Below are 16,805 nucleotides of genomic sequence, written 5' to 3'. Positions count from 1 at the left end.
ATCGCCACAAATTCCACAGTAAAAGTATCGGCGATCGATTATCGTGGCAGGTGCAATGATGAGGGATCAATTTCGCTTCTAATCGCGCGGCAACGCCTCCCTTTTTACACGATTCTTCAAATCAAGGTTGGAAACAAGCGGCGATCCGGGCCATTCATCCATCATTGGCCGCGGCGTTTCGAGGCAGCTGCATTGTCTCGAGGCGACTTCAGCGATCTCTACAGTTTTCCATTGTCTCGACGGTTACGCACGATCGGCTCCCTAACCGGGATCGGCCTCGTTAAATACCATTTCAACGCCGATTAACCGAATCTCGTAACTTCTGGTTACCCGCCACCCCGACGAATCGAGAAAGGAAAAAGGAAAGGAAAGGAGGAAGAGAAGGGAAGGGCAAGTTTCACGGATGGGATCGAAAGGGCGACGGCTCGCTTTTTCCTTTTTTTTTTTTTGCCTATTGTCTTACTTTCACGCTCGATTACGCGGCCCACTTCGAGCTACGAACGCTCTTTGTCTCGCGCGGAATCGCTGAACAATGAGGTTTAATTAGGAAACGCCTCGGCTTCGATTTTTCGACCAACCGGGAAGAAATTGTTAATTGGGATTGTTTGGAGGTTTTGGAGATAATATAGGAGAAAGGGATTCTTATTGGATTTACTAGTTTCCATTTTGCAAGTTGTTGATTCGTCGAATGTATGATAATTGAAACGTTGTATCTAGATTCCCGCCAATTAATTTGGATAATAAATCGAGGACCACCCACAATCCATCCCCTTTCCGTCTTTAGCACGCACAATTAAATTCTCATCGCGCGTAACAATTCAATCAGAGGTAAATTAAATCTGATCTCGAACAAGAAGCGAGAGGAGTTTGCAGAGGAGGTCGGGAGAGAGAAAGCGTTAGCGCGAATAAAGAGCCGGAGGGGCCTTCCGAATCGAAGCTGGACGCATCGATCATTCGCGTCGTGGAAAAGAAGAAAAGGAAGAAAGAAAGAGGGAGAGAGTGAGCTTAGAAAGAGGAGGAAGGAATAATTAAATTTCGTGGCGGAACAAGGGGAGGGGGACAGGGAGAGGGATAAATTTATGCGACCTCCCCCAAGATGTGCCACCCTCATTAACGATATTCATTGGCGGTTCCATGCCGATAATTCAGCCATTCATCAACCCGATCTAACGATTCGTTCGGTTCTTGCGCCAGGCGAAATCGATTAAAGTGATCGACTGCGGCTCCGTCTCCTCTCTATAGAAAATGAAAGGAGAGGGGGAGATCCGTAAGGGTGACCGCGTTCGATTTCGTGAGCGCGCCAGTCCTCTCTAACTAATTCTCGGGACAATGCATCACCGTGTTCGGACAGAACACCTCATCAAGAAGCTTCGCGTTAATGAGCTGCGAGGAGAAATATCGTTTTATCCTCTTCCTTTTGTCAGATCGCGCGCCAATTTTGGAGAATGGATTTTGAAACACCGTCGAGTGGGGAGAGAGAGAGAGAATGAGAGATGGATCGAAAGAGAGATGTTACTTCTTTGTCTTCTTCGTTATTTTTGCTTCTTTCTTTCCTTTTCTTTGTTCGATTCGAAGAGTTTGAAAGGAAAGGATTTGAGTTTGGATCGAATTACATTCTCGTGTCTTTATTTTCCGTTCAGAGTTTAATTGGCTCGGTGTCTATAAAAGATCACTTGGATATTTTCGAGGTTGTTTTGTACACGGAACGAACAAGAACAATTAAAAATTTTCCCCTCTTATTGTCCACGATAATACTAAATAATTCCTTTTAACAACTCTTTCTCGACTCGAAACGAGATCGATCGAGAAAACGCGATTCGTCCACCTCAGCTCTTAACCTCCCTGTCACCGATCACGGTTCAAAGCGTCGTTTAACGACCGTCCATAAAAAGACGGTCCCACGTCTTCTCCTCCCCCTCCCCCAAAGGACAGATAACGATGTTCCCAACACGGAGCGATCGATCAAATGGACAGGGTCGTCCGTTGTGTACGTTAGATTCGTCAGTTTCGGTGGCATTTTTCTCGCCTTTGAGGTTTCCTTCGAGGATTCCTCTTCATCGAAGAGGAGGATTCGAATTTCCAAGTTGAGGGGCAGGTGAATCGCAGTCGGTGGTGCGCGCGTTTTTCACCAAGGTCTCGATCGGCCCAGCACGCGTTTTCGGGTTCGTCCAGGGCCGTCCCAACGGGGGTCTACCGGCACCCCGTCGCGCTGCCTTCTTCCTAAGGTTTGATTATACCCCTGTTTCAAGAGTCTCCGGATAATTAGCGGCCTCTGCCTCCACTACGGGTCGGCCGACCCGTTTTAATTGCTCTATTTAATTTAAACCGGTGATCTCTTGGCGACGATTGGCGCCTCTATCCTAACTATACACCCTATAACCCCGGCCTCGTGTAATTTAATTAAGGACCGGATGCAAATGAATATTATAATTGGACGATATTTTACGACCGATACCGCGAGAGGGCCCACCCGGCCCGTAATTATCGAATGGAACTCGATCTTCGTTCCCGAAGAGATCGTCGCTCGAGACCTCGCCTCGAATCTTCTTTCTTCTTCTTCTTCTTCTTTCTCTTCCTCTTCCTCTTCCTCTTCTTTTTTCCCTCGCGATTTGTAATAATGTTTGGACCCGCGTGTCGTGATTAATGCGATATACGTAGCTCGGAGTGGAAATTAATGCCAGTCGTCGCGAGGAACGTCGATGATCGCCGCGACGGTAACGAATGGAAATTCGTCACGCGAAGTCACGGCAGTTTTCGCAGCGGGGTGGTCGGGAATGGGGCCTATATATTGTTCCATCGCGAGAGCATCGTTTTGTGTTGTTGTGGAATTTATCTTGGGCGAGCGGGACACACCCTCGAATTTCCATTTCGGAGGAATGGAGCTGGGGACCAAGGTTGATCGGTTGATCCATCGAAAAAGAAAAATTGGAAGGATCAAGGGGTTGGTCATGAATTTTGTTCCGTGAATCGAGAGAATTTATGGGATCGATACGTTTGTGTTCGTTGTGTGCGTACAACCTCTTTTCTCTCTCTTTTTGTTTCCTTTTTTTGACAAATGATGGCCGATAATTTTTTTTCCCCCGGGGCGCGAAGGTATCGGTGTTTTGACGCAGCTGGTTTGGGGTGAAGTTGGAGCAAGGATTTATGCGGTGCACGGGTAATTAAGTAAGATTCGATTACTCGTTTTGAATCGAAGAAATATCTATCTTTGAAGATATATATTTTTAAATACATTTAACGGTACTATATTTGTAAATTATTGCAATAAATAATTTCTTCTCGACTCCCGCTCACCGTGGAAATCGAAAAAAAGGAAAAGGGAAAAAGATAGCGTCCAATGAAGCGGAATGTCGTCGCGTCTTAACACACGCCTATACATCCTCCCTCGTTATGCGATTCTAACGTCGCGGTTGTGCGCCTAAAAAGGCGTGCCTAAACAATGAAGTTTATGGGCTAAGGCCTGCGGCAGCGGCCATTAAAACAATCGACAGTCGCGCTTACAAGGGATGCAAATGTTGGCGCGAGCACAATGGCGTTTCGGGAGAGGCCGTGGCAGTAAATACCAGTATAATTGCCAGCCTCAAAAGTTAAAGCGGTTTTAAAAGGCCCTTCGGCCCTGTTTTCGCCTTCCCTTATATGCAAAACCGCATAAGCGGGCGCGTGTGCAGCCTTAGAATTTTAGACCGAAGGCGCAGCCGGTGTCCCTTTAATTTCGTTGCAACGTTAAAACGGACGTGATACCGATTTTATCTTCTCTTTTAATTTTTATACCATCGTGAAAATTCCAATCAACGGATTTCCTGCGGAATAACTTACATCTCTCTCTTTCGAGAATTTATTTCTTTTTAACTTTCGGGTCTTTTTTCTTTGCTTTTGCCCTCCAAATGAAGTTTCTCAAATTTTTATCCAACTTTTTACACTTTAATTCGATTCTATTAATTTTAAATCTTAATACTTGTGCGAAGCTCGATATAAAAAAATCTGGGTGCGGCGTCAATCTCTCAAGATATCGTCTCTGTGGATGAAAGTGAAAATTTTTTTCCCGAAACGTGATGCGATCGCATCGCATAAGCATAATGATTCGTAAGAAAACGGCTATGGCACATGTTCGAGCGGACGATGAAGGTGGCGAGAGAAAAAAGAAGGTGCAGTCACGAATCCAAAAGCAAATTATGCGACGCTCATGCGCAACGCCACGCCCGCCAAATGGCCAATTCGTGTTTGCAGATTGCCTCTATCTCGGCACCCTGTCGTGGACCAAGATTGCAGTTTCCTCTTTCCTTTAAAACGGCTCAACAGGAACGAAAGCGTGCCGCCATTGTCACGCGTGCACGCCCAATAAGAGTTCCAGTTGCAAAAATTATACCGAATTTCGGTGAATTCGATCCGATCAACATCGTTTTTAAAACGTTCTTCCCTCGGAAGAACAGTGGACCGCTCTTAAGCTCGAACGATAATTAACACGCGATGTGTCCGATCGAATGCTAAACGAGTGTTTTTTTTTTTTTTTTTAAATATCCTTTTAAATTGAATGGTTGCATATCATTATGTTAATCGTTATGTATACGAGTATTATTTTTATTTTATTTTTATGTATAAAGATTTTGAAGAAACATATCTTTTTTTAATTATTTTATATATTTAATTTATTGATTTTATTAGAAAAACTCTTTGATATATCGAAAAAAAAAATTGTAAAATATTATAGTATTGTTAACGATAAAAATATTATAAAAAATAAGATTATATCCTTATTCGAATATTAAAAAATTATTTTTAAATAATTAATATTTATAAAAATTATTTACAAAAATATATATATATTTGTAAATATATATAAATATATATATATATAATAAATAAATATATATATATAAATATATTAAAATATAATATATAATATATTAAAAATATATATATATATATATTTTTAAATAATTAATAAATATTAATATTTATAAAAATTATTTACAAAAATATATATATATTTGTAAATATATATAAATATATATATATAATAAATAAATATATATATATAAATATATAAATATATATATATATATATTTTTAAATAATTAATAAATATTAATATTTATAAAAATTATTTATAAATATATATATATATATCACGTTTAAAAGTAATGTTATTAATTAATAACCGTTCCACCAAAATTCAACGCGTTCAATAGTTTCGATTTTGTAAACACCGTAGATACTTGCCCTTGCGGGAAATAAATTTCGACAAATGGAATGGGGCTCAGTTCGTCTCGACCTTCCGTCGCGGAATGATCGACGTATTATCGCGTCGCGAATTTTAATACGCACGTCGAAAATTTTATTTCGTTCGATCGTTTTGCCATCTTTTTTATACGAGTCGCGTCCAACGGGCGCAGTATCGGTCTCGCGAGTGCAAGTGAGTGCAAACTCCTCCCTTTTCCGTCGCGAAATCATTCCTCATCGCGTCCAATGACCGCCATATTGATCTCTCGCGAGTGCATCTTCCCTCCCCTTTCCTTCTTTCTTTTCCCCTCGATTTTTAAACAATTCCTCGACGCTGCTTTCGCATTGTTTTCGCGTATCGCGAGTGTAACATTCGCCGGAGGACACGATTTAACGTCAGTTAAGATTATGTCGAGTATGCAGCAGTGGAGGTGCGCCGTATTAGGCATTCTCCGATTGAAGCGGTTCGCCTTCTCGCCGCTGCCTCGTAATCTGCATCGACGCCCCAATGTGCAGCACGAGCCAAATGTGGAGCGAGCCTCGTGTGAGTGCGATATCCTCGATATTCCATTTCAGATTGCTTCGCGGCGATCGATACGTGGAAAGATGTAGAAAGTTCTTTTATTGCCCCTTTTATTTTTACGTCGCGAATTACGATTTGCCCGCGAAGCAATCAAAGTTTTCTTGTTCCTTTTTTTCTTTCTTTCTTTCTCTCTTCCACTCTTTTCTTTTTGGATAAAATTAATAACCGCAATGAGTCACGTAACGTGTATGACTAACGCGTGTCGATGTACGAAGATTAAAATGACGCGTAGAATTCTTAAAAACATTTCGCGACATAAACACATCGAGGTTTCCGAGAATTCGAGCGTTCGAGGTTTCCGAGAATTCGAGTGGTGTCCACTATGAAATTTGTTTTCCATTTCTATTTGTTTACTTGTGTATACGTACCTGTATACATCCTACACATTTAAAATTTTATTTCGTATTTAAACTGAGAGCTGTATCTGCAATATTTCTCGTTAGATATAGGTATTTGTAATGTATTAATATATAATATAAAATTTGTTAGAATGTAATATTTCTCGCTCTAGTTTAAGAATATTCCAACAAATTTTCCACAAGTATACATATCTATAATACGAAATAAAATTTACAAATAATTCGCACATCTCGCTCCATTTCGAAAGTACTTCAACAAATTTTCCACACGAATACACTTACAATCTAATTAATACTATCATTACCATTACTATAAATTTTCCAATTTAATAACGGACGAATATCAATTTACACGCCTACAAATATATCACGCTCACATCTTAAGAATACTCGAGCAAATTTCCCACGAGCAAGACGATCTAATCAATGCTACGACCATCGCACACCATAAACCTATCAAACAACCTACGAAACAATTCTCAAATTTCAATTTGCAACACGTAGAAATTCCTGGTTCGATTCCGCGTTCGAATCGTTGTTGGCGTTCATAAGAGGCCGAGAATCCACGCGTTCGTATCCATATAAAGGCCGGAATCGAGCCGAGGCACGTCGCGAGAGGCCGAGATCTAGCCGCGATATATCGGCGGGGGAGGCGATTTCGCGTGGCCCGCATGGCCGCGTGACCGTAAATGAAATATCTCGACCCGGGTCGGAGGCGCCACGCCTCTGAAAACTGGGTCCACTTCGCTCTCGTTCCACGAGAAAGGCTCATCGTGGGTAAGGAGATTAAAAAAAAAGCTACTTCTCCCTCCTTTCACGATTATCGATCCGTTCTTTCTCGACGTGACGAGAGGAATTTCGCGAACGTTTCTTCGTTTTCAAAGCGCCAAGGCAGGATACGCAAGGCGTAAAAACTTAGTTAATAAATTCGAACGAGTGATGGTTATTATATTCCAATGAATTGGAAAGTATTGGAATCGTTGCGTAAGGATTTTAAAGAGTGGTGGAGAGATCACGAGAGATTGGATATGTTCCAGCTAGGTTCCAAGGTGGCCTCGTGTTCGAGTATTTATATTTTTTGTATTTATCGAAGTAAAAATTGAAATTATCGTAAAGATTAAAGAAAAAAAGAAACGAAGAATAAAAACGTAGCGGGTTAATCGGCAAATTTACTGCTCGTCGTAAGCAATGTAATTTAAATGAGCGAAAACGCGTCGAACATCTGGAACGATCAATAAATTTCCGATTATCAGGTTCTTCTTTTCAAATCCTTCTTTCCCCATTTCTCTTCTTTCGCTCCTCTTTCTTTTTATTTTTTATTTTTTTTTTCTTCCCTTGTTGGGGTCGAACGACGTGGCAGGCACGCGCGTGCGCTGTTGGTCAGGGAAGTCGGTCGAGTCGCGTTTGCTTTGAAAAGTGGGATATGCAAAATATGCGCGGGGCCATGGGGTACCTTGGGCTAAAAATTTCACCAATTCCCTTTCTTCTTTTGTACGCCGATATGGCGCCTCTCGCGATAAATCGCTCTCGCTTTTTTCCTTTCTTTCTTCTCTTTCCTTTTTTTTTTCTTCTTTTTTTTTTTCATCATTTCATTTTATCTTATTTATAAGGGAACGTTGGCTCGTTTTTAGGCACGAGAAATCGGAGCCGCGCTACGTGAAAATATTCGCGATGCAATGGATATTTTTAAAGCGTTCCCGCGAGTTTATCGCGGCATTGTTGCCGGCACGCGAGAATCTAGCGCCTGATATTTTCAGATCCGTGTAGCACTTACGAGCCAAATTCATTTTCCACCGGTGTTTCTGCGATTCTGTTGCGAATTCTCTCTTTTTTCTTTTTTTTCTTTTTCTTTTCTTCGATAAAATGATGTTAGATTATTGCTGCGTGTCGAGCAGCCTTCAAACTTTATCGAAAAGTGTAAAATATTTTACAGAATTGCAATTTTTAAAAAATTAAAGAATTTATAAATTAAATTAGAGTAGCGATCTTACTTATTGTATTTAGGCTCAGGAGTGTTCTTTCGTTTCAATTTTCAATCAATTCTTCTTTGCTCTTAAGGAGTCCGCTTATGAGTCAATAATATTAACAATAATATCGTTAAAAAAATATCGATAATCTTATTGCGATATTTTTAATATTTTCAATTTCCTCGAGACACCGATATTATTGATTCTACGTAGGCTTCTTAAGAAAAATATTAATTATTTTCAACAATACGTAATATTTTCTGGCCACGATTACAAATCATCGGTCTCGAAAATTCGAACATCGAATATAACGTCTAAATACACGCGTAAAATCATTGATCCGTAACCGTCGTTTCGAAAAGGAAAACGAAGTTTCGATGCTCGTGATCGTTCATCCGCGACCATCAAAAGAAGATCGCCATTTTTAAGACACGATGGAGAGAACTTTGGACCTTTTAAAGGCACCGTGTTATCGAGCGTACCTACTCCATTTCGTTACACTTTCTTCGACGGAGGAAGTAGTGGGGGCCACTTGGTAGGTTAACCAACAACCTTATCAAAGAGTGGTCGCTGCCAATATTGATTACACTGTGTACGGGGGCCGAGTTCGAGCAGATAGCCGCGACAAATTGCACGCCTTCGCGTTCACCGATAGTCGATTGCTGTTTATTACTTTGGCGCCGGTGCCACTGATGATATCGTAACAATATTTTTCCACGAAGAAATTCGATAAGAGCGAAATTTGGGAAAATTTGGGAAAGGGAAAAAATTTGAAATTGGATCCCTCTTGAATTTGATTTTGAGAAATTTTTAAAATATTCCTTCTCGAATGGAAAATGAAAGAAAAATTTACGAATGATTTTTCTAAATTTTCTAAAACTCAATCATCTTTAATTTATTTTTTACTTATCACAAGAAATTTAATTATTACTGTCTTTTATAATAATTCGTGGATTTCGGTGGTTCTTTATTAATTTTCAAAATAATTACGATAATTATTACACGAACACAAAGCTATTAATTTCTTCTCAACCTTCTGTCAATCAAGGATAACGAAATTTCGTCGAATTTACTTTCCACTTCCTCGAACGATATTATCTCTCCGTAATAAAAATCATAATATTAATCGATACCAGAGTATTAACACGTTGAAAAATTTCGAATAAAGTTACTTCAACTAATTATTAATTAAAATGCTCGAATAACATATTTATTCCTACCTATTACAATTGATCCACTTTTCGTATAACCTCGGTCCTTTGCCACCCCCAGTTATTTGCGATTATTATTATACTTCGAACAACAAATTATCGAAGTAACTTTATTCGACTAACTTCAACTATTAAATCTTCCCCATCGCTGATCGACACGAAGCCAGGCCACCCTCACCCTGTGACGATATTTCATTAAAAACCTTCCTGTTTACCCAGCGGGAAAGTGGAAAGTATCAGTGCAAAGCAGTATCCATATCCACCAATTAACCTCTCTATTCTTCCCAATATCGAGACCAGCTCGACTCGAACAAAGAGAACCATTTCTACCCGTTAATTAAGACCTTTATATCCATCTTATAGGACCAGTCTTGTCCGATCTCCACTTGCCCCTCTTGAGCGATATTTAGTTTCATAAGACAAAGTCTGATCAGGTAGTTCGTGATCGGGCCTGGAAAACGTTAGAAACGTATTTGAAGAGGATCGTGGGCAATCATGTCGAACATAATTGCCCGTGAAACCTCATCATCGAGGATCCAGGATCCAGCTTATATATAGAGACCGTGCTCGAGATTTCTATCTAGTGTTCTATGGTCCGGTGAACCCTGAACGAGATTGTCTTGAATAATCGATTAATCCGGTTCGCGGCCGATGTATATACGTTGCTACCGGATGAAGGGAGAGATAAATGACCTTAGGTCACTCCGTCCGCCATTATTATTTCATGAACATTCTTCGCCTTTCGCCCAAGATTCGAAATTTATATCGGTGGAACGGTTTTGAATTTTCCACGAAGGAGGACTGGTATCGGATTTGAATCGAAGTTAATTATGTAATTTAGATCGATCGTTTATTTATTAGCAGCCAGTGTCGATAACAGTGGAGACGGAAGGTTGAACTTGTTGAACTGGAATTAACTTTGGAATCTTGTAAGCACTTTTTCTTTTCTTTTTTTTTTTTCGTGATTGAAATCTAGATAGAGTTTGGAGAATTTTTCCTTCTTTTTCTCGTGATTTTGATGCTTGTTCGAGAATAGAATAATTTGTATAGTGTATTTTTATTATTATCGTTATATGATAAAGATCTTCTTTTCAAAATCTTCTTTCATATTTTATATTCTCGATACACGAAAATTTCTGTAATCCTGAAATAGATTTCTTCCTTCCTAAATAAATTTAAAAAATTACAATTTTCGTACCAGTTCCAAAGCGTATATTTTATTCTCCTCTAAAATACATTCTTCGTATATATATTCGGTTCTTTCAAGCAACCATCGTCCAAATTAGAATCTCCATACCCATATTAAATATCACAATTCTCCAATTCCACAATTCTCTCTCGTCAAAGGCCACTATGTAAATCCACGGTTGGATAACTGAAGCGCAAAGTAACGTGCCTCCATTCCGAAAACAGAGATCACGAGGACACACAAACGATTCCTCCTCCTAAGGTTTCGTGGGTCCGCGTTGTTTAGGCTACGCGTCGGTAGGATTAACGAACTCGTTGCTCGCCGAGCTAGGGCAAGAGGTGAAATATTTCTAAACAGGCGCGAGGGCGGGGACAGGAACGGTGGACAGAGAGAGGGGAAGAGAGCGAGAAACCGGAGCCAAAGCACGCGTATAATAATAGCTAATAAAGTGGACGTAAAAGGGAGGGAGGAGGGGGGAAGGGGAGGGGGTCTCTGGTAGGGCAGGTGGCCCTTGAAGCCTCCATGGGGGCACACTCCGGTTACCTCCGCTTCGTGGCCAAAAACCGCCTCGCCTCGGGGCCCACGCGAGTAAAACTCCTCCTATCTCTCTTTTTCTCCACGGTCGTCGAGCTGCCTTTGTCTGTCCGGAACCGAGCGACAAAAAAATAACCGAGCGCGTTGGAACGGAGAGAGGTCGTGAGAGAATCGTGGGGAACGTTAAACGAGCCCTTAAAACGTTGAACTTGAACTTTCTTGGTTCTTGAGTGTTTGAAGACAGGGAGGAGCTCGTTTTTCGGGGTGGGGCGGAATTAGATTCAATCCTCGAATTCAATGCGAAGAAACGGTCAGAGAATAAATTAAATTTATTGTCGAGTTATTCTTATGAAGCAGGTTGATATATATGACGTATCAAGATATTGATATTATCAAAATATAAAATTAGTCAGGCTTTAGAATTTTAAATTCGCTACTATTCGTTATAGTTATTTTCTTTCATTGTTATCATAAAATACTTCAATCAATATTCTAATAAAACGGGTGAATCGATCGTCTCTTAATTTCCATAATAGTCATAGATGCCATCTAACACTTCCTAACCTTTAAATTCTCTTTGTAATTCGGAATATCACTCGCATCGCAAAATGATATTATAAAAACTTGACTTAATTTCCAAAAATTCCCTGACAATCACATCAAATTTACTTCATCCGTGTTCGAGAATTTATAGAGAGCGTCTCGCTTATATTCCTAACCTCCAAACATTCTCCTTCGCAAATTTTCATCCTTGTCTCGTTGATCGGTCGATCAGAAAAGCGTGAAAGCCGGTCTAAGAAGGGGGGGATCGGCCGCATTAAAGAGGAAAGTCTGATTGCATCCCGTGGAAAGAAAATGATCTCATCTAAGAATTCTCCACGGACCGTGATCTCGTCTCGCGTGCGCATGCGTGTCAAGACAAGACCTGGAGTGGAAACGCGGCGAACCGCGCTTCGAAGACTCGTTGCGTTGCATTATTATGATATAAGACACGCGTGGCCTGCATTAACCATAAAACCACTGTTTCATCTGGCCGACTGACGCGGCCCCGAGAGCGTTTGTCAGAATGTATGATGCCACATTACCGTCACAAGGTGTGATTTCCTTTTTGCTTTCGAGGCGCAGCTGCGTTTTTCTTTCAACGATTCGGAAATTGATCGAGTTTGCGAATTTTTAATTTTTTATAGTACACTTGTCGCCGATTCCCTTGCATTACAACTCGTATTTCGTATTTCGTACGGTGGATTAAAGCGAGATAATTGAATCGAATTTTGTGTTATACAGGACAATCGTGGAAATCCCTTTGAAATGAAATATCGTGCTGATTTGATGGAATTACAAAAATAATTGGTAACTTTTCTTTTTTTAACGCGCGTCTGTTCTATTTTCGGAGCTCGTGGGATAATTTTAAAATAGCCTTTTCTTTTTTCGCGATCGCGCGAGAGAAACTGAAACGACGGCGCGACCGCATAAATTCGTTTTCATCGGTTGTAAAATAATACGGCAAACGTGAAACAGGATTATGGAGCAGTAAGTTCCGCGGGACAGTGTTCGAGTTTCGCTTTGGAAAATGTTAAATGAATGTGTTGCTGATACGAAACGAGTATCCCGTGGATCGATAAGAGTCGAAGATTTATGAAAAATTGCACGTTCGAGATTTTACGATTGGTTGCGAAAGAAAACGGTAATCGGTGAAAAACTCGTATATCCGTAGTAGTAGAGTGGGAGGTCTCGTTTGCATAAAGAAATTGAAAGGAAAAAAAAAGAAAAAATTTTGTTTTATCGTTCCACGCATGAAACATAACACGCACCGCGACGTTAAACAAATATTCCAACAATTTTTCTTTTATCGAGAGTACTAAATAAATTATTCCTGGACACAAACAATCCCCCAGTTTGCCTACGAGCGATTAATCGCGACAAAGTATTCGATAATGTATAATCTCGAAATTTAAATCGAGTTGGAGGAGTGACAAGTATCCTTTCCATATCCACGAATCGTGTATCGATTCAACACTCTCTTTCAATCCCCTTAATCTGAAGTTCTCAAAAAATTCAATTTCACCTTTCCCAATAAACTTTAAACAGAGACGAAGATCATCCGTCTCAAAAAAAGAAACACGAAAATCGAGGGGTGTGTTTCCCATCCATGGGGCGCGCAATCTTCATTTCAACCAAGATTTTCGATCCGACTTTCGCCCCGAAACGCAACGAAACCTTCAATCTCGCGAGTTTCACCGTTTCGACACGGAACCTCTCGACAGCGTACCGGAAGCGAGTTTGCGATATCGAATCGGCGACAGAGACGAGGCCACTATCGAGAGAAAGAGCGAGACGAGCGAAACGAGGACGAGTAGCACTCTTGCGTGAACGAGACAGAGGTACATCGACGAGGAGGAGAAAGAGAGAGCGAGGCGGAGAAGGAGAGAAGGAGAGAAGGAGGCAGAGTAATCGGCAAATGGAGATGGCCCCTAAGTTCTCTCCGCTCCCGCCCACGCGGCCAGACAGAATAAAACTACTCGGGGATGGTCGTAAGTACCGAGGAAGTACGCGGTGCTCTCGAGAAGAGAAACGAGCGTGGATCGAGCGTGGCGGAGGAAGGGGAGGAACGAGAGCCGTGACGATAGCCCTGGAGCGTCACGACGTCGTCCACGTGCACACGGACGACCGCTCCGTGTGTATACCGGGGGGAGGGGGGGCGTGGAAGGTGGAGAAGGAGAGAGGATGAGGAAGACGAAGCTGCGTAACATTTTACGGCTCCACCGGTCCAGTTCCACCGCTAATGTTTTCGAACTTTACGTGTGGGCGTGCCCCCGGGATCCAAGGACCTCGTGACACGTACGTTGTCTCGTGCGTGGACTGCTACGATTGTGACGGGTGGGAGGGAGGATAGATATGTTCCAGTTGGACGTGGTTCAATCGCTCGGGTGAATGGGAGAGGAGATTAATCCGTAAGGGCAGACGTCGTGTTTTTTTATGCAACGCTTGATATTTATTTTTATCGGTTTTTATCGTGGAATTTGATTTATTTTTTTATGCTACGAGATTAGCTTAGGTTTTTAAATCCATGTTCTTTAGATATAGATATTTATAGCTACTGGTATAAATCTGTTTCTTCAATTTTACTGTTTCATTTCAATCGATTTATTCCATTAATTTTTAATCGAAATAAAATAGTTATAGCACGAGGAAGGATTAACCGATGGAAGGATCGTAGGGTTGGAAATATCACGGTTCCCCTACGATCGAAAATAAGTCGAACTTAAACTTTCATCTCGAAAGTCGATTAAATTTCCATCCACTCGGAATCGTATCGTACGTCCAATATGTCGTACTATTTAAAAATTCTCAACATTGACTCGTCGTTATTCCCGCGACGAATCGTTATTTATCGAAACAACCCGCTTCCCGCTCTCTACCTGTTCGATCGGAGTAGCCCGTAAATCTGCGGCAAGGCCTGTGTGCGCCAGCTGGCCGAAAAAACAGGCGAACGCAACAACACCAACGAAACGACCTGCCGTGGGCCGTTGCAAGTTTCCCCGGATGATCTCGCCCACGCGCCGGTACTTAACGGCGGCAAAGGCGCTTATTAACGGTTATTACATCGGGGGGATGTTGGCCGATTAAAAAAGAAAGGGGGAGGGGTTTGAATCGGCAGCGATTCCGTGTATCGTCGATCGCGTCCACGCGAATTAACCGGCAATCGTTGGCCTTGATTTATTCCTTCGTAAATCATATTTGGGAATCGGGGATGGAGAGGAAGTGGGTCCATGTAAACGGAATGAAACGATTCTTTCAAGGGAAATTGAAATATATCTTTGCGCGATTATTCTATCGGTGGAAATATGAGAAAGTAAGGGATGCGATTTAAAGCTTTTCCTTTTCTTTTTTTTTTTCTTAATTTTTGAGTATAAGAAGGTTTAAAGGTTTAAGTTGAATTTTGTTCGAGATTTGTTTGGAAATTTATTTTTATTATTGGTTTTATGTAATTGGTTTTTTTTTTGCATTTTTAATTATTCAGTAAGAAATTATTTATTATAATAATAAATATAATAAACAATAAATAAAATTCGAAAACAGGGAAAATCGTATAGGAGTAAAATAAATTTCAAACGAAATAATCAAGAAATCCTGTTACTTTCTAATTAAGAAAGGAAAACATAAAAAGAAATAAAATATGCGAAAAGAATCGTTTTACTTATTATCAAAATAATTACGCTTATAAATTGTACATTGTGATCAGGTATATGTAAGCGTCGAAGAGTATGAATTTTCAAACTTTTCTTGAATATATATATATAGCGCATACATTACCTTTTAATGTTTGAAAGTATATAAATTTTATGCATAAATATGATCGTATTGGTATTTTTAAAAATCTTGAAGGAGGATCATGGAGATTGGACATAAATTATACAAGGTAGTTGTTGCGGCGTCATATATGGCGTATTTTTACGCGTCTCTTCCACAGGATTATTTTTACGTTCTGTGGATAGTGTGCCTCGTATCGTAATAGCCTCGAACAGGGATTGTAATGGGAGGGCTGTTTTATTGCGCGAAGCTTCCTGAATTTTTTTCGAATTTCCCCACACTTCCTTTAATGGTTTCGTTGCGCTTTGATGATACACGTTGTGCGTGTAAAGTCGATCGAAAGAGATTAAAGGATTAGGAAATGTCTGTTCTAAAAATAAACTCTTAGAATGTTTTAGATTCGAACATTATTAAATTATTTCTCTTTATTTTTAATACTTTTATGAAATTTTATGAAATATGCATTGTAGAAGATGCATCTACAATTGGATTACTGTAATAATAATGATAATAAGAAACCTACGATTCTTTGAAAAAAGAAAAATCATCTTTCATTTCTCAAATATTCTCCCAAATCCTTCAAAACGATCCCTCCTCCGTCTTCCAATATTCGAAACTCAACGCCAGGGAAGCTGGCTGGACCGTGTATCCCTCTCCATCCGCTCTTTGTTTCCATAAATCACAGCGCGGCAGAGCTCTCCAAGAATGGGCAGGTGCTGGGTGCACCCACTGTCACGCTTGGTGCACCCGTGGCCGCAACTCTTGCTTCGTTTCTTCTTCTCCTCTTCGTTATCCCACTGTTTCTTCGCTTCTTTCCCCCTTTCCTTCCAACATCCTTTCCTTCGTTGCCTCGCTACTTCTTCGTTTCGCGCAACTTCTTAAATGCTTTTTTACGTAGCTTCATAACTACTTTGTTTGCTTCTCTTTTCTTCTTCCTTTCCTCTTTGACAAAATTTTATCCTTTTCTCGTGTGATAGAACCAGTAAGATAATCCTTTGGGAATATTTCATCATTTTTTTCTTTTTTTTTGTAGCTCGTTCTTCGATTACGCACAATTATTTCTTCATTTTCCTTCTTTTTTCGATCCAGCATGTTTTTCTTTACGTTGTTTCATTATTTCATTTTTCTGCATCTTCTTCCATAACAGTTTCGCGCAACTTGTACGCTTTTACTTGTTTTTCTTTTTTTTTTCATGCTTCACTATTTTGTTTCGATTTACCTCTCTCTTCTCTTTTTTCTCCTCTTTCTTCCCGCAATTTTTCTCCTTTTCTTCTATGTATATTCTTCGCGTATGTTTCTCTCTCTTTCTCTTTCCCTCTCTCTGGTTTTTTTTCGCTCGTTCCTTTTCCGTTCATCCGTTGAAACGGGCCTTTACTTTTAGGCCTCCGGCGTAATTATCGCGTCTTGCGGTTTGCTAGCGGTTTGCCCCGC

General features: G+C 40.4%; 1 protein-coding gene across 10 annotated transcripts in view; it reads left to right on the top strand.

The window, feature by feature from the left end:
* The window catches only part of LOC108004018 (uncharacterized), a 340,152-nt gene that overhangs the window by 162,292 nt on the left and 161,055 nt on the right, over positions 1-16,805 (top strand). For 4 of the 10 annotated variants that reach the window (XR_009832503.1, XR_009832506.1, XR_009832505.1 and 1 more), the window contains exon 1: positions 5,192-5,764. The exons of 5 other annotated variants lie outside the window; for them this stretch is intronic. Coding sequence is in view for 2 of the 5 variants with exons in the window: in XM_062084171.1 (XP_061940155.1) it covers positions 5,467-5,764 (298 nt within the window). In the remaining 3 variants the exon portion in view is untranslated. Of the gene's footprint in view, positions 1-5,191; positions 5,765-16,805 lie in introns of those variants that run through there. One more of the 10 variants, XM_062084170.1, reaches the window with a different exon arrangement.

Source organism: Apis cerana, linkage group LG13 (genome assembly GCF_029169275.1).
Source record: "Apis cerana isolate GH-2021 linkage group LG13, AcerK_1.0, whole genome shotgun sequence".
Taxonomy (NCBI): Eukaryota; Metazoa; Arthropoda; class Insecta; order Hymenoptera; family Apidae; genus Apis; species Apis cerana.
This window is presented reverse-complemented; position numbering and strand designations above follow the sequence as displayed.